Source organism: Barbus barbus (genome assembly GCF_936440315.1).
Source record: "Barbus barbus genome assembly, chromosome: 35".
Lineage (NCBI taxonomy): Eukaryota > Metazoa > Chordata > Actinopteri > Cypriniformes > Cyprinidae > Barbus > Barbus barbus.
Window position 1 is genome coordinate 20,327,562 of NC_136763.1, and position 21,814 is coordinate 20,349,375.

At 38.7% G+C, this 21,814-nt stretch overlaps 2 protein-coding genes across 2 annotated transcripts; one reads left to right on the forward strand and one right to left on the reverse strand.

Annotated features, from left to right (window-relative positions):
- Positions 1-13,509: 13,509 nt before the first annotated feature.
- On the reverse strand, positions 13,510-15,084 carry LOC306854918 (growth arrest and DNA damage-inducible protein GADD45 beta-like). The gene is made up of 4 exons (XM_079393232.1): positions 14,890-15,084; positions 14,674-14,775; positions 14,361-14,580; positions 13,510-14,249 (listed from the first exon to the last, which is right to left on the reverse strand). Exons 1-4 carry the CDS (start codon positions 14,931-14,933, stop codon positions 14,136-14,138), a joined length of 480 nt encoding a protein of 159 aa, XP_079249358.1. The 5' UTR covers positions 14,934-15,084; the 3' UTR covers positions 13,510-14,135.
- A 3,445-nt stretch (positions 15,085-18,529) lies between these two features.
- On the forward strand, positions 18,530-20,816 carry LOC306854963 (la-related protein 6-like; the record flags this gene model as incomplete). The annotated part of the gene is made up of 3 exons (XM_079393302.1): positions 18,530-18,633; positions 18,773-18,983; positions 19,710-20,816. The coding sequence occupies 3 exons, from the start codon at positions 18,530-18,532 to the stop codon at positions 20,814-20,816; spliced, it is 1,422 nt and encodes a 473-aa protein (XP_079249428.1).
- Positions 20,817-21,814: the final 998 nt, after the last annotated feature.

Consider the following 21,814-nt stretch of genomic DNA (forward strand, 5'->3'; position numbering starts at 1 on the left):
GAAGGTAGCTGGCTGTGCATCATATTCAACATCATATTCATGTTCATTTTAGACAGTTTTAAATTACAGCATCACCCTGTGCATGCTGGTCGTGCATATTCAAGAAAACCAAAAATTGCACATAAGCACACAGATCTGTAATTTATGCAGAACTCTGGCAGGAATAGAAATTGAGTAACAGATTTACTGATTGAAGCAACACTTTCTTTCCATGGTAGTCAGTGACAGTTAATCTCTGAAAAATGTCAAGGCAAACATTTTTCCTGAAGTGACGCATGTTGTTGCAGTGGTAAATGTGCTGCAGGTTGTGAGAAAGCTGGTGTCTGCTATCTGTAGGATTATGGCATGGCTGATCTCTGAGTTTCTACTGACCACACAGTGACATCAGTGTGTGTGTGTGTGTGTGTGTGTGTGTGTGTGTGTTTGTGTGTGTGTGCTCTTGTGTGTGGTCAGCAGCAGGTGTGTTAAATGACAGTATCGCTGTTAAATGACAACAGCTGCATGTCTTCTTTAAAAATGGGAGGTACCAGATTCAGTCACACCTGGCTGTCCTGTTTCTAACTAAACAGTTACACCATGGCTTGACCTCTTCACCTCCTCACTTCCCTAAACACAATCATCACAGAACTATGGACAGTGTGTGCAAATTATATTTCAAGGGGATAACAATTTCTGTGAATTTCTGGGTATTTTTCAGGGTTCAGTCTGGTAACGTTTGGCTTGCTCTAATCAAAAGTACATTTTTTATGTTTTTAGATTTTTAAAAGTTAATTTTGATGAGGTGGGGGTTACGATATTTGAGTAGTTGATGCATAACATGTCCACTGAGTATATAAGATGCATAATTTATGAAGGAGAGTGTGTTGAATATATTAAGTCCTGTATGTGGTCACATTATTTTATCTTATGTTTTTCACAATATTTTGCTTATTTCATTTTAAATGTTTCTAGAGATTGACGAATGATTAAAAAAAAAAAAAAGTTTTAGAGTAAGAGTATGCCACACTTCAGGACACGTCAGCTTTCCAATAGTATTTCTGTCACAAATCCGGTCCATGAACTTCCGTTCACTCTCCACCAGAGGTCACCCGCTCACCGCATGGACTCTTGCACTACACCACTGTTGCACTTCACCACTGGACTACAATTCCCATCATCCATTGCACTGACTACACACAGCTGTCACCAATCTCACAATTCTCTGATTACACAGCTGATCACACAATCACACACGCTTTATAAGCCTTGGACTTCCTCTCTGTCATTGCCGAGTATTGTATAGCGTATATCACTCTCCTAGCGATAGCTACTCTACGGAGTCCACTTAGTTGCCTTGCCTGTTTTCTAGTGTTTTGATTCTTGTCTGTGTTTCCTGGATTTACCCTTTGCCTTGCCATTCGGACTCTGTTTGCACCTCTCTTGGACTATTGCCCGTGTACCTGGATTATCTCTCTGCCTTGCCCTGTTGGATATTGTTCGCCGATCGTCGACCCACGCTTGCTCTAGGATTACTCTTTGTCTTGCCTGTGATGTTCCTGTTTGCCATTGCATGAACCTTGCTTGTTTTGTGACCTCGCCTTTGAATGAACCCTTGCAAATGGATCCGCACGTCTCAATTCGTCTGTATTTGCTAAAATATGTTCTTAAATATATTTTCTAACAATATGTATATTTGGCCTTTTTTTTGTATATTTTACAAATATATTTAAAACAATAATAAAATGTATTTTTAAAGGCATTTAAACCATATTTTCCATTTAAATCCAAGAAAAAAAACAACATTCACACGTCACATTATTTGTTGTCTTTTACACGTGTGAATAAATAAATAACACATTTGAATGAAAAATAAATAATGAATAAAGCATAGGCTACTGTAAGATTGGAAATGTATTTTATTGCCCCTGAAATGCACTTTGAAATATATTTTGTATTTAAGTTTGGAACTAAATACATTTTTAATTTCAAATAATATATTTAATTGAGCTTCGCTGTTTATAACATTTATTTAGCATATATTTAAAATATGGTCAAGAAAAAATTGGCCAGAAAAAAACCCAGAATTTCAAACCCAGAGGGCAAAATTGGCCAAATTATTGCCCACATTTATATCTGATAATATCTCAAAGATGTATTTAGTCTTCATGAACCTTTCTAATTTCTGACTAGTCACTATCAGTGTAGACACACTGCAGATGTTTAGGAAACCTCTCTGTCTCAGTTCTGTTTTCTGTGTAAGTCAAGAGAAACTCAGATACTTCTAAAACTCTGATACTGCTAGGCACTTTCAATTTGTGTAATTTTTTTTTCTTAAAGTTAATCATGTGTCAGGTTTTCTGAAAATTCCCAGTTTAAACGTTCTCACTTTCAGAGTTTAAATTTTTCTTGAACCCAAAGCTCAATTTGGTTAAATGTAGAGACATCAACAACTCAAAAGTCTTTAACCAAACCAACCAGCTATGAGGAGAATCACAAAATTACAAAATTTGATTCAAAGCAAGTGTATGAAAATCAGTCAAAAGGAAAAAGGTATAAGACAGTACTTAATGGGTTTAGAACTACAATCCCATGAAGCACTGCAAATGACATAAACCAAAGCTGACAGAGAAATATAAAACTATACTAAACTAATCTAAAATTCTTGCTTGTATCATATAAACAATATATTTTCAGTTTATTTAATAATATGCATGTATACAAAAACTTTATTAAGAAAGTGTAAAGAGGCTGACTCGATTATGTCATTTGCGGTGCTTCATGGGAGTGGGTGGGGCTAAAGATCTTGCTTAGCACTCTTTGCTCGCTGCGACTCTCTGATTGGTGGAATTCTCTGTTCAGCATCAAAGGTAGTGTAGTTTTTCCACCACAAATGGGTAGATTACTTACAAATTGTAGGCTGTTACTGATTCCAAAACATGACAGAAATTTTAGTTAGTAATGTAATCCATTACATTACACAGTTTAGGTAACTACTCCTATATTACTCATTTATCACATTGATTTAAATAGGATCATCTTAAAAATGTGGAACCCGACTATATGTGTGAATAAATATAAAGAAACAGCTTTTATGACGGTTTCATGCTTTCAGAGTTGTACGCAGTGTACACTGTCTTGTTATGGTCAGAAATATCCCATTTAACATAACATCAGATATGATTGTTTCAGTGTGCAGCTCGGTACTAATTTAGAAGGCTGTGACATTTATGTGGGATCCGTGTTTAGGCATAGACACTTATTTTTATATCGAAAATTAGGGAGAAGGGAGAAGCTGTCTGGTCAATGCGTCCCTGCCTTTAGATCGGCGCCCTTCCAAGGAGGGTTTGATTGTGTACAGGCCAGATAGGCGTATTAGGGCGATTTGGGTTTAGCCAAAGTCTGTAGACGAACAAAATGATTTAAATATGGAGCTTCTCGTCACATTTCTAACCTGAGAGGAGGGTTGTGTTGTTGTGGTTATTCTACCGAAGCACCCGTTTCCATTTCAAGCCTCTGTGTGAAGTTTATTTCGTTCCAGTAGTGAGGTGGTTATTACTCCTATGATGATCGGGTGGAAGCACTTTCTGTCCAGACACTTTTCCCAGCCTGTGGCATGAGTGAGTCAGCCAGGGATCTTTCTCAGCGTCCATAAATAAGCAGATTAACATGTTTCCCAGTCGTAGCCACTTTACGCAAACCTGTCTGGAATGTTCTGGCCTTTCTGTTTTGCACATTCTTCCTCACCTTACTGAGCAGCTCTCCATTGGGAACCATTGGAAATGCTAAATATATCCTGAAAAATGGAGCAGGGATTCTGGTTTCTGGATGTGAGAGTTTCGGGCAGCAAGAGCAATTGTGGGACAATTGAATGAGTCAACTTTCCAGTGCTTCTCTTCCATACCCCCATACAAAACCATGCACACACACACCACCCCTCCCGTCTTCTCTTTGTTGGTCAGAAAATAGGGCTAACAAGAGGGTGTGTGTGCATGGCAATGGGGTCGTTTCTATTTTTAGTGTCGGCAAGTTGCATTGAGTCAGCCCTGATTTTGAGGTCGGGGGCTCAGTCTCTTTGATCATAATTATAACTCAGAAACTCTGGACACATAGCTACCAATTCAAGAGCAAAATATACAATGTCTTTGGAGCAATTTTGTCATCTTGACATTTTATAAGCCTATCCTGCATTTTGCGTTTCTCTACTGTGCATTTAACTATATAGATACTACAAGTTTGGAAAATACACATGAATCTAACTATTCGGGTTTTGTTAGGCAGAATGACACAAGACACTTGGTGTCTGTGTTGTGGTGTGAGAAAGTTGGTTTGTTTTGTGTTTGTGATGCTTTTCATACTTTTCTGTGTCTTGACAGTGGTAATTACTTTGGAGTCAATGGGACAGTCACGAGCCTCCCGGTTTTCATTTAAAATATCTTAAATTGTTTTCCGAAGACGAACGAAGCTTTTACGGGTTTGGAACGATATGGGGGTAAGTGATTAATGACAAAGTTTTCATTTTGGGGTGGAGTAATCCTTTAAACAATATTTTCACTTGACAGCAGAGTTGATGTCTGGATACGGACTAGCTGCAGAAATTATTGTGAGTTAGTACATAACAGAAAATATGATACATATTTATTTAAAAACACAATAAACATTAAACAATACACACTGACTTTCTAAATTGTTTTTATTTAGATTAAATAAACTAAATTACTAAACTAAATAATTTTTTTGTTTTATCTAAAGTGAAAATGCCACTGTTATATGAGTTTATGCACCATATGTTATGTTCACCATATGCACAAGCATACCAGACATTGGTATGCTTATGCATAAAATTAATCTTTAGTCCAATTTTCCATTAACTGAAGTTCGATCTATCTTGTAGTCAAGATCAGGTGATTAATGGTTAGTCTCAAATCCAGCGGGAATACCTCTTTGACATTAATAAGTACCGCTAACAGAAACTCTCTGTCTCTGTATCCTCCCTACACAAAGACCTGTTTCTGCAGTTTGGCTTTAGTCATCACACTCTGCAACTCCCACTGTCTCTCCCTCTCTCTCACCACACAGCCCACAAAACCCCTCCAACCATCTATCTGCTCTGGCTGGGGCTCGGACGGGTGAAGTTCAAATGGGCTGCACTTAAATATTCCTTTCAGCTCTGTGGGTCAGTCAGACCTGTTGGCGTGAGTATAAACCTCACTCTGAAATGTCCACATGAAGGCCTTGTGTCATTAAAGACTTCCTGCCGCTTTTGCACGTACCTTTCAATTAACTGCCACCTCAAACAAAGACATGGGGCCAAACAATGGCTTCTCTTGTGTTAGTGAAGCCTGAGGTGAAATTCCACTGTTGGTAAATTAGAATTACATTGGAAAGACCTCGGCAGAGGTTGGAGGACACAGTATTTGTGTCGTTTATGTGAAAGGCATGCTGTACTTGGAAAGACTTCAAAAGGAAAAAAAGTCATGCACGAATGAAGGTGTGCAATGCATGAAAAAACTGCATAAAGGCTTATTAGCGTGAAGTGGACATTTTGTGTGTTGGCTGTCTTTGTCAGCGTGCATAAAGTTCAAACTATAGCAATATTGCAACCCCATACTAAAATAAATGCATGCATGTAGTGCATTAAAAAGTAGAATGCAGACTTTTTGCAAAACATGATGTGTGCACTTCTCTAGCAAACCCTTATAGCTTGTTGCAACAGTATGCTGCGACTATGTTATCCGGCATGTGTTTGTTGTCTTTGTCAGTATGAACAAAGCTCATGACTTGGAAATACAGCTCAGACTATAGCAGTACTGCAACACCTTACTAACTTAATGCACACATGCAATGAAATACAGCATGCAAGCATATTGGGATGTCTGAGGAGCATATTGTGTATTTGTTGCAAATTTACAAACACTCAAAAACTCCAACCATAGCAATATAGCAAAACTTTTGCTGGAGGAAATGCATGAATACATTAAAAACAGCATGCAATTTATTGCTAGGTAGAAAGAGTATAGTGCATGCATTGTTGTCTTTGTCAGTATGAACAAAGCTTATGACTTCGAAATACATAAAGCTCAAACCATAGCAGTACTACAGCTCTTATTAAATGAAATGCATGCATGTGCTGCATAAAAAACAACAACAACATGCAAGCTTGGACAAAGGACAACATGGACAAAGTCCATCACTTACAAACACCCAAAAACTCCAAATATAGCAATGCTGCAACCCTTTACCGAAAGAAATGAATGCATGCAATGCATTAAAATAGCATGCAAATTAACTGCGAGACATGAAGAGAACTGTGCATGCCTGTGTTATTTGTCATCAAGGATGACGTTCTACACTTGGAAAGAGATAAAAGCTCAATCTACTTTATAGCAATACTGCAAATACTTGCAAAATGAAATGCATGAATGTGATGTATGGAAAACACCATGCAAGCTCATTGGGATGCCTGAAGAGTATAGTGCATTTATTAATTATTGTCTTCTTCAGCATGGACGACTCTCATTACTTAAAACTATAGCAATGAAAGCTTAAAACTATAGCAATGCTGCAACCCCTTGCTAAATGAAATGCAGGCATGCATTGCTTGATTAAACAACATGCAGGAAAATTAGGCAGCTTGATGTTTTTTTTTTTTTTTTTGTCAGCATTAATAAAGCCTATATCACTTGGAAATACTTAAAAGCTCAAATTCTACTGCAACCTCATACTGAATATTTAAGACAGAGTTAAGTGTAAAGCCATAAAAGGCAATGAAATTACCAGTAGAAAACGCAGCCATGTTGTGCTTGTTAAGGCTTTGAATAAAATCTCCACCAGGAGAGAGATTTTGCCCTTGATCTCCCCACTGTAAAGGACTTTAAACACAATAATTTTTTCTCGGGTAGAACTCGCCCATAACACTAAATGAGACCACCCATGATCCAGGCTTTATTTAATTGTTACCATGATATCGCTCTCTGATTCACACTTGCTAAAAACGTAGCCGACTGAAATATATAGGTCTGTTCTTTGAATGAAAAGCTCTGTCAGATGCATGATTGTGCCAGATTTTACATTTATGATGTCTTGTCTGAGTCAGTGCATGCAATTCCGGATTAGATCTCATTTCATTTCTTATCTTATTAATGTCTCAGCTGGATGTAATTTCCTTTGTGAAAGTGATCTAGAAAAAGCTATTTTAAACTATACATCTTACGCAACACATGTTCTCCTGATGCATCACTGCGGATGACCTGACACTTCAGACGGTGGTAAAGGCTGAGTCTGTTGAGCTCTGGAGGAGATCATGACTCATGTGAAGAATGGGCAGCGCTCGTAGTCAGATGTCTGCTGATGCTTCTTGATCGAAGACCAAATTAGCAGCAGCAGCAGCTCTCTCAAAGCGAAGACATCAGACGTGCAGGCTTACAATAACATGCTCTCATCTGTGTCAGCACAAAAGAACAAAGATTACAGCAGGCCAGATTCAGCCAGAAGCACTGACACGACAGTCAATAGAAATAGAACAAAATTAGAACTCCCACGTCTCTGTTTTATAATATGTTTTTTAGAAGTAGAAATTTCTAAATGTGCATCACCTGTGTATATCTAATGTGCCTACCAATGCTCTTTGTGTGTGTGTGTGTGTGTGTGTGTGAGAGAGTTTTTTAAATATACACTAATCATAATAATCATATTGCATATGTATTTCTCTCTCTCTATGCATTCGCCACATGATTAGTATTTGAAATATCATGCATTTCGGTTATTTTGAAATATTTAAAATGCATAACAAGGATAAAGCCATCTTGAAGTCACGCAACAAAAAAACTCATGAAACGAAATGAAATCACAGGAAAGATTCTCTTACAAATATCAGGGTGTCAAATTGTATAAATATTTAAATGTGTGTGTGTATGTGTATATATATGTTCAGTATTATTATACTACTATACCGTCTTTCGGATGAGACGTTAAACCGAGGTCCTGACTCTCTGTGGTCATTAAAAATCCCATGGCACTTCTCGTAAAGAGTAGGGGTGTAACCCCGGTGTCCTGGCCAAATTCCCTCTACTGGCCCTTGTCTATCATGGCCTCCTAATAATCCCCATACACTTGATTGGCTCTATCACTCTCTCTCCTCTCCACCTGTAGCTGGTGTTTGGTGAGCGCACTGGCGCCGTTGTGCTGTGGCTGCCGTCGCATCATCCAAGTGGATGCTGCACATTGGTGGTGGTTGAGGAGAGACCCCCCACATGATTGTAAAGCGCTTTGGGTGTACAGCAATACACAATAAAGCACTATATAAATGCATCATTCATTCATTCATACTAATAGTATAATACTAAAAGCCCTATAAATACTTGTTATAATACTACAACTCTTTACTTATTTATTTTAATGCTTTACATTAACATGCACAGAACATTTTTTTGTAGACAAACATTTTACTCAGAAATTGCTTGTTGCACAATTAATCAAAGAAATGGCAAGTGACACATTGAATTAAGTGTTCAAGTTTGAAGTAAAAAGACCGAAATAGTATTTTCTTGTAAAACTTACTTCAATAATCTTTATTTAAAACTTAAATTTTTTTGCAACGATGTGTATGCAAGTCACCTTTATTTATATAGAGCTTTATTCAACAGAGATCATTTCAAAGCTGCTTTAAACATGCAAGTATCAGAATCAGTGATGCTAACGTCCTGAAATACAAGACAAATACAAATTCTGCTGAAAAGCTCTAAAATATGGAGTGACTAGACAGTTATTTTTAGTTTGTTGGTTAAAATAGTTTAAAAAATATATATATTTTTTTTTGTATGAAATGAAACTGAATATGAAACTGAATGTTTGTAAGATTTGACAGATGCGTTTTAAAAGTTAGTTACTTTTCCTTACATTGGACACCCGTATTTGTCACTGACCCTACAGAGATCAGTATAGGTGCGGTTTTATTTAATTAAAGACTGGTTTCATTGGGAATCACTGACATATGCATTCATATGGTAAGTGTGCGGGTGTGGATGGACTTGTTGGTTACAGTCCGGGCTAAACTGGGTGGTGGGGGGCTTAAAACAAGTCTATAATTATGGCTAAGATGCACGGCAACTCAGTCCCAATAACCCAAAAACTTACAAAAGAGAAGCTCTGTTGTGCTCTCAATCACGCCAAAGATGTTTCAGGCCAATTCAGCAGAACCACAGGAGGGGCAAGAGAATCCATCTTGGTTTTTTTAACATCCATTACAGAATCAAGAAGCCCCTTATTTTATCTACAAGGCCACCACTCCCTGAGATATAAATATAGCCCTGTTGTGCTAAAAATACTCCGGCAGGCCTTTCTATTAATAGCCCTGCCGTCTGAACTAAATACTGTCAGCAACTTTAAATCATCCAGGGCTTTTGCCAAGAGAAAGAAAAGGCTCTCTGTTTCTGTAACCGCCCCCCCTTCTTCTCTCACACGCTTTCTAGCTTGACGTCAGCACTCGCCAGTACTTTCGACTCCAGTCACCAGTCTCGTTCAGGCAAATTTATTATTTTAGTCTTTTAGTCTTTTGCTGCTATTGTGCTGTGGTGTGACGCCTCTAGGGTTGAGCTTGCATGCTTTTTCCAGCAGTCTGGAGAGGAACACACAGCTAGCTATTGTCTGGTCAGCTGCGTTGCAAGCTGTTATTATTATTCTTAATTTTGTAAGTTTTACTTTTCTGTATTAAAATAATTTGTATATTTTTGTGATTAAAAACATTAAGGTGGAAAATGCATAATCTTCCTGAATTTTAAAAAATGAAGAGGGAAACAAGATATATTAAGTACTATATTTTATTGAAAAATATTTTATAATATTATAATATTGCTTTTATATATATTGCTTTTAATTTAGATATATAGCTTGTGTGTGTGTGTGATATTCAATTTGTCATAAACTGACCAAATGCACAGCTCAAAATTTGTGTTATTTTACTTAATTTTTTTTTTACATTTAAATTTATTAAAAAAAAGCAATTTATTTTGTTTTTGCAATAACTTCAGATGTAGTCATTTTTCTTTACTCAATGGTTACACCACCTGACACTTTTTTCATACATACGTTTCAATTTTTCCTCATATTGGACACCCTTATTTGTCGATGACATTGATGCAGTAACAATAATTTCCTGAGAGCCTTTAGCAATATCCTTGTTCTTTGTATAAGCTGGCGAACCATAGAGCCCCTTTCTCTAAAAACACTGTCAACATCTGCTGTAACCTAGTAATTGGTAGCTTTAATTAAGCATGCAATGTGCTTATAGTGCTGAGATAAAATGCTGATTAAAGACTTATACGGTGCAATGAAAATGAGAGCATTCACAAGCTGTAGTTTTATTGTCTATTTAATTTGGTCTGCTCTGCAGGATGGGTCATAAACTTGGCCAGAATCATGTCTTGGCTGCTCGTTTGGGTGGAGGTGGAAAGAAGCACAACTGCCAGACTGAATGTACCTGACGACCTCAGAGACCAGAGTCAAACAGAAACAGACTGGGTGGCATATAGTCATTACAGCGCACACAGATCAAGGCTTTATGGGAAGGGAATATTTCAGCAGGGGCCCAGAGTTTCTGCCTATGAGTGCTTTTAAAAATACTGCTTTTTAGAGTCAGCTTGTGTAGGTGTATCTATTCCTGTATACTTCTTTCTTGGTCATGCTTTTTAAAAGAATTTGGATTTAATAGGAACACAAATGTATTTCTGTGCAATGTGTTTATTAGTGTTTCAATTAATTGCTTTTATATTTATATTTATGTCAATTCTGTCATTTGCACTTTCGACCTGGTTTTGTATTACTTTTGTATTGTGTGTTTAAATTATGTTTTCCCCAATTTTTGCTGTCGCGAATTGTTTAATAATTGCTTAACTCCTTTAATTGCTGCGTTCGTGATTGTCTCATCCTCAGCGTCAAAGGCTAAAATTGCAGTTGAACTACTGATGTCTATGGGTATTTTGTTGATGTTCTTGGTACCTTTCGCTGTCTATGGGAGGGTCAGAGAGCTCTCAGATTTCATCAAAAATATAATAATTTGTATTCCAAAGGTGAACGAAGGTCTTATGGGTTTGAAACGAAATGAGGGTGAGTAATTAATGACAGGGCGAATTCCAAAATGCTTTTTTGCATCCTTCAAGGGCACTTCGGGAAGGGGACGCCATTTGTAGGGACGTTCCAAACAAAAGTGAACAACTGATTCCCTTCCAGAAGTCCGTTAGCGAAGGGAACAAGCGATGGTCACTTCACAGGAAGTGATTTCCGTTTGTGATCATGTGATCTTCACTTAGGAGATCTTGCTATGCATTTTAAAGCAAAGTTGCGGCTTATTTTGACTTTACATACAAACGTAAGTAGAATGTAGTATAAGCTAATTAAATTTGTCTTTATTTTTTTGTAATACAAAATATTTTCGTCAGTGATAGATATACACTATATTGCCAAACGTATTGGGTCACCCCCTTCTAATGAACAGGTTTGACTACTTTAGTCATTTCCATGAGTACAAATCTTAATGTTTAAGCATATAATGATATTCTAGGGAATTGTGTGCTTCTAGTTTTATTGCAGCAATTTGGACAGAACCCTTTTCTAGTCTAACATGACAGTGCCTCTGTGTATAAGGCAAGGTACAAACAGAAATGATTGATTCAGTCAGTGTGGAAGAACTTGACTGGTCTGCATAAAGCAAAGTCCTAATCTCAGCTGAACACATCTGGTGGGACTTTAAATGCAGACCTTGAGCCAAAAACTCATCACCAGAATTCGCCCAGAAGTTTCATTTTTGAGTGAACTGCTAGAGCACCCTCACTAACTTCAGAAGCAGCCTCAGAGATTTGATTCTAGAACAATTCCTGATGTCTCTATACAAAAACTGATTTGGAAAAAAATATGATAATACCCTGAGAAATGACAATAAACTAAATAGTCCACGTTTAGGAGCGTTATAGCATGTCATCAGCATTTACATGACTGTTTCAGCATCTCATCTAGAATGACTATCTCTTCCCCGTGATTACGATAAGACAAAAACAAAACAAAAAAAGAAACAGCATGATTCATTATAGCACCTTGTGGGAAACAGCTAGCGCATTCTCGCTGCACATCTATGGAAACACAGCCACTGCTTCCGCATTCCTCACATACCAGCGGCAGGAGCTGGGCACGACTCAGCCGTGAGCGGTCAGGAGATGCCTTATCCAAACAAACATGTATAATGTGATACTTTAAACACTGAGAATTCCGGTTAAACGATTATATTTCGCGCTGGTGTTGAGTTGAAGAGACATACTCAGTACTTTCAGATTTGCCCTTAAATGGTCAATGACGTTTCCGGGGTTCCAATACGTAATCAGAAACGGGCTACGTCAGACGCACAATCAGCTCAGGGAACGCCCAGAAAAAAATGCTTGATTGATTTCAAAGGAGACTCTTTTCTATTATTATCCCTTAATACAAATCTATCTTTGATCATTATTATCGAGCTCACTTTGACAGTAACTGCCGCCTATAATACTAGCATTTTGTTGCTTCAGATTCGCAGTAAATGAGCAAATGCTCAGAGAATATCACAACAACGTGTATGCGATTGTGAATTGCATTATAGTTATCTAAATACCAGGATGGTGGTGTTTTGTTGCAAGGATCTCATAAGATGCTCTGTTTGTTTTACAAGCAAATGTGTGCAACTGTAGCTCTTCACCTCTCAAGAGTTCACAATTAAGGCTGACCTGAACAGCAACTGGATGGAGCTGGAAGAAACAAAGCTGACAAAGAAGGGTGTTACTAGGATAGTGGTAGCTTAAAGGTTAAAGCTTTGCCCTAGTAACTCAGACCAAGCCGTGAAAGGATGAAGCATGCACTAGCATCACCATTTTACCCTTGAGGAAAACACAATCCCAGTCTGCCCAGTGGGACTGCTGCTGGTGTAATATGTATACTGTTGCAAGTCGTCTGCTACATAACAATTAGAGATTGTTCTACAAACAGTAAAATACCTGTAATATAACCTCAAATCACTTACTGAAAAGCTATTTTATATGGATCATGTTGTCAGATCCTTTTCTGGAATTTATAAGCCATGTACAGTCTCTTTATGGAGGAGCAGAGCTTGCCAAAGTAGACGGAACTGGACATGAATTACTGTAAAGTCTGCATTCCTGCCAGTACGATTTCGTAATTAACTGAGTATCAGTAAGGATATGACGCTGATTCCAGGACAAGAGGATATGAAGACTATCCTTTGGCAAACTGTTGATTTGTTTGCACGTCACTTAGGGCTCTTGTTCTTTCTTAACATTTCCACTGAATGCATTCAGCATCTCAGTGGGGTAATTCCCTCTCACTCATAAGGTCCAAAGTAAACCTGGCAAGACTTTAAGGATTTGCAAGAACGTTTAACAGGAAGTGTTTTGTTATTTTAAACTTTGACAGAAGGAAGTCAGTCTGCATTTGCTTTGTCACCCGTTATTGAATTGTCTACCACCCCAACCCCCAAGCAAAAACATAAAACAGGAGTACAATTCTCAATCAATAATTTATTGAAACAATATTGTATTTGACACGAGCAGCAATGCATATATTACTCTGGAAATAACTTACATCAATGCATAGTATGTATTTCTCAATAACTCAACAGAATTCATTTTGTTTCGCAAACAAGTGAATATTTCTCAGTGCAGTCTAACAAAAGCGATTGCAGTCCATTTGTGGATTGGCATAAATGCCACTGCAGTTCAGAGTCACTAAAGTCCGGCACATACACAGATCATTCACTCGACATTTGAAAATGTTCGTCCAGGAGGCAGCGATAGTGACGCACACTGGTCGCTTTCCAACCCATCGCACGCCCACGCCGCCCGCGTGCAAGTTCTCCGGCACCGCTTGCGCCGACAGGCAGACTTTCACAGCCACAACGTGTTCCTCCGCTACCACTTTTTTTCCCCCACAGGAGGACACGACAAGCTGGTGGGGCAGGGTGGAATGTACCGGTCCCGTGCGCACAGTCCCAAGAGCTCCACTTTCTCTCTCACAGCCCCTTCGCATGACGCAGCAGTCAACGGCGGCTGGTGCAGAGCCCTTTTGCTTTCATTCGCAGAGAATGACTCGTTCATCCTTTCATTGCATCAAGCATTGCGACTCGTTCAGCCTTCTTGCAGGGACAGATAAGGAATCCATTGGTTTTTGAAGCGGCTCTCTTCGCAGTAGTTGCCCACATCCTTCAGTGCCTGGCATTTGAGTGGCTGGCATTGAGAGTTCTGTGAAAACACATTAAATGCACCGTAAGTCAATGTCGTACGATATTAAGATTTAACTCTGAATGCATGTTGAATACGATCACGCAACGAGCCAATTCTAAGTCTACTTACAGTGACTATGATGCAGTGGAAATCCCTTGGCTCGTTGTTGTCCACGGTGGTTGGCTCTCCGAGCACCTGTGCGAGGCGTCTCAGCCCGGACACCCGCAGGATGTTGATGTCGTTGTCGCAGCAGAACGCCTGAAGGAGCGTGAAGTGAATCTGCAGCGCAATATCATCCAGGTCCTCCTCATCGGTGGCCAGAACGCACAGTACGACACAATCTGGGTCTCTGTAGATCAAGTGAATTGCAATTAGTCTCCTGTTTGTTGGGATAAAGCAATACAGTAGCATGTGTAAAAGTCAGACATGAGTATATACTTACACATTCATGAGTTTTGCAGACTCATAAACGCCGACGGTAAGACAGTCCTGTCTCTGTGCTGCTACCAGCAGGTCTTCCAATGCTTGGCTCACGGTGTCCATTCTGTAAAAACATACAAACTGTGGTAAGCGGCAGTCGGATGGTTGTCTGTATAGTTAAGATACCCATTGAGATTCGCACTGAATGTGTATGCAATGCATGCAATGCAGAACTTACTTTTTATCAGTGATATTGCATCCAACGACTTCTTCCAGGGTCATTTTGCTTCAGATAATAGTAATCCACACGTCTCAGGAAGAGCTCGGAAATATTCAAATCCAGTCAAAGTGTGCTGGCCAAAGTATAATCCAAATATGGCTCGGAGTTGTAGTATTCCTTTGCTCGTTTCGCTGTGTCTGAGAAGTTATTTCTGCCGATTTTCAGCGAAACCCTCGCTTTTATACAGCTTTCGAGTGGGCACGGCTTTGCGAAACGCTCGCCTTTCTCATTGGCTAGCAATCTTCCACAAGCGTCTCGCTCTCGCTCTGCCATTGGTGATGGGGGAAACTCCTGTTTAGACCCCACGTGGGCTGATTCGGAGAATCTGTGCCCAAACAGCGAGTACAACATGCACCCAGTAGCTTTCAATTTGTTTGTACCGAGTTTGATGGAATTTCCTTATGGAAATTATGGAGTTTCCCAGGTGCTTTTGATGCGCATGTTGCAGGTTTGACTGAAACGTTTGCATCGTGTACAAAACTTAATAAAGCCAGAATTTTATGCAATTTTTATTTACATTCTGGTTTGAGTCGCAAGAATATCACATGTATGGGAAAGGAATAGTACTGCATAATGTTTCGGAATAATATTTGGGCACATCCTGAAATTGCACAAGCCGGTTGGTCGAAACTCCTTTGCATTCGTGGTGACTCGTGACTCCCAATTCTCATCCAATAGCGTGCACAGTTAGTTACGAAAATGATGCATTGAAATTGATGGCATCTATCATGCAGAAGTCACCGTTTTGCTTTGCGTTTGCTGCAGAGGCTCTAGAAGGTAGTAGAGTTTCTGTCTCCTTGTTACCTGGAGCTTTCATCACCCAGGCTAATTATAGACGGTACAGTCACAGGATCAGAGCTGTTGATGTTGTCATGGGACCTTGTTGTGCTTGAGTTACGAAACCCGTCTGCATAAACACTGGGCTCAGCGTCTTAAGGAAACTTAATTGTTTAATCGATTTACTTTCTTCAATAGAAATGCCTTCAGAGTCAATTCTGTCATAGCCTAATATTGTAACATAAAAACATAATAAGCACAGTGTGTTTATGTCCGTGCAACAACACTTTCAGACATGGCTTGCATTTATGCGTTTCAAATGAATCTAAAATTACTTTTAAAATCAGTCAAATAATCAATAACTCAAATCAATAATCTCAAACTGAATTGAATCAGTTCACTGTTCTAATGCGCCACCTGCTGTTAAATGCTTATGTAGCGCAATCTGTCTTGTTACTCTGGAATTTCCAGACTGGAAACGACTTGGAATTAACTATAATTTTGTCATAAGATGAAATATACTATAAATGGTAATTAATAGTAAATAAATGCTACTTAAAATCTTAAAAGTGATCAAGTGTGCTACTATGAGGTTCAAGCAAAGCATTTCAGCAGAACCATCTTCTATCAGCGAGTGCCACTTGTTGGTGATGATATGTCATGACAATTTAATTGTAAAATGGCTTATCCATCCAGTTGCAACGTAAATGGCTTATAAACTTGTTAAGTAACCGGTCAGAAATTTATAATTTAATGAACATTAATTGTTTGCATCTTGTACTTTATTTAAAGTGCATTGATTGCTTGCTAACTTGCGGTTGTAAAAATCGCGAAAATGGTTCTGTGCGGTGTTATTATATTTATCAGCAATACCTTTAATTCCGGTCACACTTACATCTACAAAGGCAACAGTTATTGTAATTATAATATGCTTGAGCACACATTATCCTGAGTGTGTTTATTGGCTGCTAAAAAGTGTTAGATAATTAACAGGACTTAAGAACTGCTTGGTCGTGCTCTCTGAAGAACGGCACATACGTGAGGATAAACCTGTCCTTAACACGAGGAATGGTAACAGTCCTAATATACAGGAAGCCTAGTAGGGGGGTCTGCTGTAGTCCTGCACTACCGTCTCACGGATCCCCTGTGGTGGCCATTCATTTGGAATACACTTTGCACTTAATCTTGGAGACTGTCCTTGTTGTAATCTTGACACCTCATCCCTCACAGTACACACACAAGTCGGGTCAAAGGTAGATTTGCATAAAGTCTACAGGATCTCCAAAAGTCCATGGCTCACAAAGTAATTAACACGCCCATTAAACGTTTATTAACGACTTGGGAAGAGAGGCTACGTGCAGGGGCGTCATGCACTTATTTTTGAGGGGGCTCGTCGTCATGCTTGTCATGTGACACACAGCAGCCATGTAGGCTTATATTTTAATTTAATCTTTCCCTTTTTATTCTAAATATTCCCAAACGTGTTAATAGGCTATATCATGAAATATCCCATTCTCAAATGCATGCAAAGTGTTTGTGTAATCTGCATAAAAACAGTGTTTTTACTTAAATATAGGTGTCATGTCATAAAATATTTTTAATACGACTGTGTATTTAACGTGAATTTTTTTTTTTAAACACACATTGTAAGTTATAAATTAATACATAAAGAGTGCAAAGAACATTTCCATTATCAAAGAACATTATCATTGATTTCAGTCTAGCCAGAGTTCAAGAGCCCTCAAAAACTCCCATTATAATCACTGAAGCTGTTTACACTGAAATGAATCTCTTGCATCTGCACATTACTGTTTCTGATGAGAGAATTGGGCAGAGAGCAGGGCGTTTCGGCGAGGACTCATCTGAACGCCTCTGATTGGGCATTGCATTCATAAGCTCAACAGAATCGTGTGTGATTGGTTATCAAGTCAAGCCAAGTCAATATTATTTGTATAGCGCTTTTAACAATGCAAATTGTGTCAAAGCAGCATTACATCGGCTTGATATAAAGCTGGGTGGCTTTATATCAGCTTTACAATATTTAGACATCTGATCTGGATACAGTCTGGATCTGGGTGGCTATGGTGACCTCGGAATAAGAAAAAAACAGACTAATATTAGCGTAGATGCCATTCTTCTAACAATGTAACAAGTGCATCAGGTGTTTTGGGAAGTGTCCCCGGTTCTGGTTGACCTAATTAATGCAGCCTAACAATCGGATTTGAATTATATAATTAAAATTAAATTATAACGCGGCTATTTTTTTGTCTTTTGGAAGCTGCGTTCAAAAAATCCACTTGGCTCAAGAAGCTGAGAGGGAGCACGTGCCTCTGGCAACGCGTATTGATAATATGGCTGGATTCAAAATTTTTGGTGGTTATGACAAAAATCCAATCTTTTTTTCTTGGAACTTTGCATTCAGTGCAAATGTGCATATGTAGCCCACTATTTAATATTTTTTTAAATATTCAACTATAGTTTTTTATTTATAAAATCGAAAATGGCTTTTTTTTTTCTTTTTTTTAAGCCGAAAGATTTAAAAAATATTTTTTTTTTTCTCCTTATGAATTTATAATTTAACCTCGGACGTTTCAGAGCAAGCATGACGTTGCCCAGAATACCTCGTTTTTCATGGTGACGCAAGGACGTATAAATCAGTTTTCTAAAAAGGATCACCTGTCTTCAGGTGATGTGCGGCGGTACACGGGGAAACATACAGGAGAGACGTCAGGTAGGCTGTTTACAACACAGTTTAACAACTAATTAGCACATGCTTTAACGTTTAGTTTTGTCAGTAAGATCAATATAATGTGTCAACAGCATGTCCTCACCCGGTTTTACTGACATCTTCCATTGTGAAGACACTCAGCAATCAAAGGGGCCGTTCTCATACACCGATGATGGGCTAAATGATAGTTTGGATGGGTACGTTAATGGATAAGTTTATAATAGAGTTTCTCAATTTTAATGTAAAAATCCACTCAAGGAAGCTTTTTAAACAGGCATTAGGCTAATTCCAGATTTATTTATTTTTTTTTATAAAAAAAAAACAACTGTTTTTCAGGAGTTCAACTGAGTTGACTGATGTTTTTGAGGAATTCTGTGAGGGTGATCTCTGGATTCCTCCAAATGATGATTTAACACATAAAATTGCTGCCCAGCTGGAGAACTACCTTTCTGATGAGAATCTGGCAGATGATGCTTTTCTGCTAAAACATGTCCAAAGAAACAAGATGGGTTATGTTAGTTTGAAGCTGCTGACATCTTTCAAGAAGGTGAGATCAAATAACCAGCATCATCTTGATCTGATTTGAAGTGTCATCATGAAATAAACAAAAAAAAAAACTGTTTAAAAAAAACTGTGGTTGTCTGAATTTTACATTTTAGGTTTTACAGGTTAAATTTACAGTTTAAAAAAAAATGATAGTAATAAAACTGACATATTAAAAGACCAACACTGAATTACTAAATAGCCTATGTTTTGTACCTTTTATAATTGGCTGACAACCACCTAAAAATATAGGTGGTAAAGAGAAATTCATATGATGAATAGCTTTTACACAGACTGAGGACGGTAGATACTAATATATAGAAGGTGCACAGTGTCATACAAGACAGCATCAAGGTAACATAACACTAAAATTATGCAATAGCCTAAACATTAATTTAACATAAGATGTATCCCAAAACTCTAATGTACCTAACTGATAAAAAAAACTAAGCAGAAATTATTATTTAAATTAAAAACCCTGAAATGTAAAGTGTTACACAGGGAATTCTGCAGTTTGTTTTTTTTCCACTGTAAATAAGATGACTTGTTCTTTTTCACTTCCAAAAACTGCAAACTTTACAGTATTTTACTGTATAATTACTATGTCCTGTTCGGAAAACTGTTACAGTTTTAGATGGTATATAGTAAGGGAACTTAACATTTACCAGTTAACCATTTCTTATAGTTCATATTAAAATATTTTTGTGTGCTTTGATTCATGTTTTCATAGATTAAAGATCTCACGCGTGACTGGCGCACCACCCTGACGGCTGCAAGAACGTCTCCGCAGCTGGAAGTGAATGAGATGGGAACCAAGGTGCGACGAAGGACTCCAGTACCCGATTGGCTCCTGTGCATTCCCACAAGCAAGCTACTTCTGGCCTGGAACTTCCTAGACGGTGTAGGCCCGGTCAAAGGCGAGGAAAATGGGTCACCAGGTGTGGAGCAGCTAGGCATCATGGAAGCCGCAATGCGGGTGTTTTCCCCCTATGGCACCATCTCATCTCTCCGCATTCTGCGGCCAGGAAAAGAGATCCCTACGGAGTTGAAGCGCTATACTAAGAAACACCTGGAACTGGGGCGGAAAGTGTGTGCTGTGGTGGAGTATGAGTATCTGGAGGGCGCACGCAAGGCCTACGAAGCCCTGAAGGCGGAAGAGCAGCAGCAGGGAGGAAGGGGCGTTTGTGTGGTCCTGCTGGGAAGCCGTGGAACTCGTAAGCCAGGATGGAGACAAGGTCTAGCAGAGGAAGAGTCTGAAGAAGGTATTGACAATGAGAGTTTGAAAAAGCCAAACAGAAAGTCCAGGCGCTTTTATTCTCTGGAGGATTCGGCTGTTTGCAGCTCTTCAGAGTCTGATTTTACTCCTGCTTCGCCCCGGCCCAACCGCAGAGTCTCCCGTCCTCAGGCCCTCTACGGCAGCCCCCTCGCCATCCCGCGGATATCGACTTTCCACTCTGACCCTTACAGAAATCCCCTTGGCAGTCCTGTAGGAAGCCCTCTCCTGCCTCGTAAGCTTTTTCCTTGCAGTCATGTGACCTCTCCTCTGGCCACTCTTCCTTTCAGCAGCTGGCCCACTGTAGCTGGAATGTCCTCCTTCGGCAGGTACAAGGGCTCGGGTGAGCTCTCCCCAGACGACTTGGGCTTCACAAGCAGCCCTTGGGTCCAGAGACGTAAACATGCTGCCCAGGTCATTCAGCCTGAGATGGGTGACTCTGTCTCACCCAATCAGATAATGAGGTCTTTAAGTGTCCTGGTTGTTCGCCAGCCTATCGGCCCTGATGGGACCAAAGGGTTTCATAACTGCATTGGTAGAGGGAAGGTGCTGCTACCACACTGACTCCATTGAAGATACATTATAAAGTATTTTTCCCCACTGAGTCTGTATGAGAGCAGTGCAACAGAAGCATTTTTTAATGCAACATGTTTACTGACATGTTTATTTGTCCTGTTAATGATAATGGAAAGAATGTAATGTAAAAAATAAAAGTATCTAATTAAATATTGAAATAAAGATGAATTTCTATTCCAATTTCAGTGAATGATATATTATTTAATATTAGGATCTGAATTATGTCCTGCATATAATCAACCTTCTATGGTAGCAAGCATACTGCATTTTAGATTATAGGAGGCACCTCTAGTTTAGGGAAGTCCCTCTCAAAAACACTAAAACCATTTCAAATCATAAAGTTGTGCTACAAATAATCTTTAAGCTACAAATGTACTTTTATAATCCCTATTAGCAGTGTTCACTGGGATTTTTCTAAAGCATCGGTTAGAATAATGGAAATCACATTTAAATTTTACCATTTAATGTTCCTCTTAATGAACATTTAATTAAGGCAACATACAGTATCTCACAAAAGTCAGTACACCCCTCACATTTCGGCTACCATTTTAGTATATCTTCTCAAGGGACAATACTATAGAAATGAAACTTGGATATATTTTAGATTAGTCAATGTATAACTTGTATAGCAGTAAAGATTTACTGTCCTCTGAAAATAACTCAACATACTGCCATTATTGTCAAAAAAGCTGGCAACAAAAGTGAGTACATCCTAAGTGATAACAGCTATACGTCGTTTAACCATGTCCTATTCATCATGTTCATAGTTTTGTCTGCTTGACATGATTATAAAAAATTGTGTATCTTATATTAGAGCAGTTAAAATTTGGTGCTTTGAGTACAATTATCTTATACTGACCACTGGATGTTCAACATAGCACCTCATGGCACAGAACTCTCTGAGGATTTGAGAATTAGATTTGTTGCTCTCCACAAAGATGGTCGAGGCTATAAGAAGATCAGTAACAACCTGAAACTGAGTTACA

What these genes read in the sequence shown, in the direction of transcription:
- LOC306854918 (XM_079393232.1), bottom strand. Translation starts at nt 14,933, where the DNA reads ATGACCCTGGAAGAAGTCGTTGGATGCAATATCACTGATAAAAA. An exon ending in TCTGCAAAACTCATGAATGT is followed by an intron (nt 14,581 to 14,673) that starts GTAAGTATATAC and finishes CTTGATCTACAG; the next exon opens with AGACCCAGATTGTGTCGTAC. An exon ending in TCCACTGCATCATAGTCACT is followed by an intron (nt 14,250 to 14,360) that starts GTAAGTAGACTT and finishes GTGTTTTCACAG; the next exon opens with AACTCTCAATGCCAGCCACT.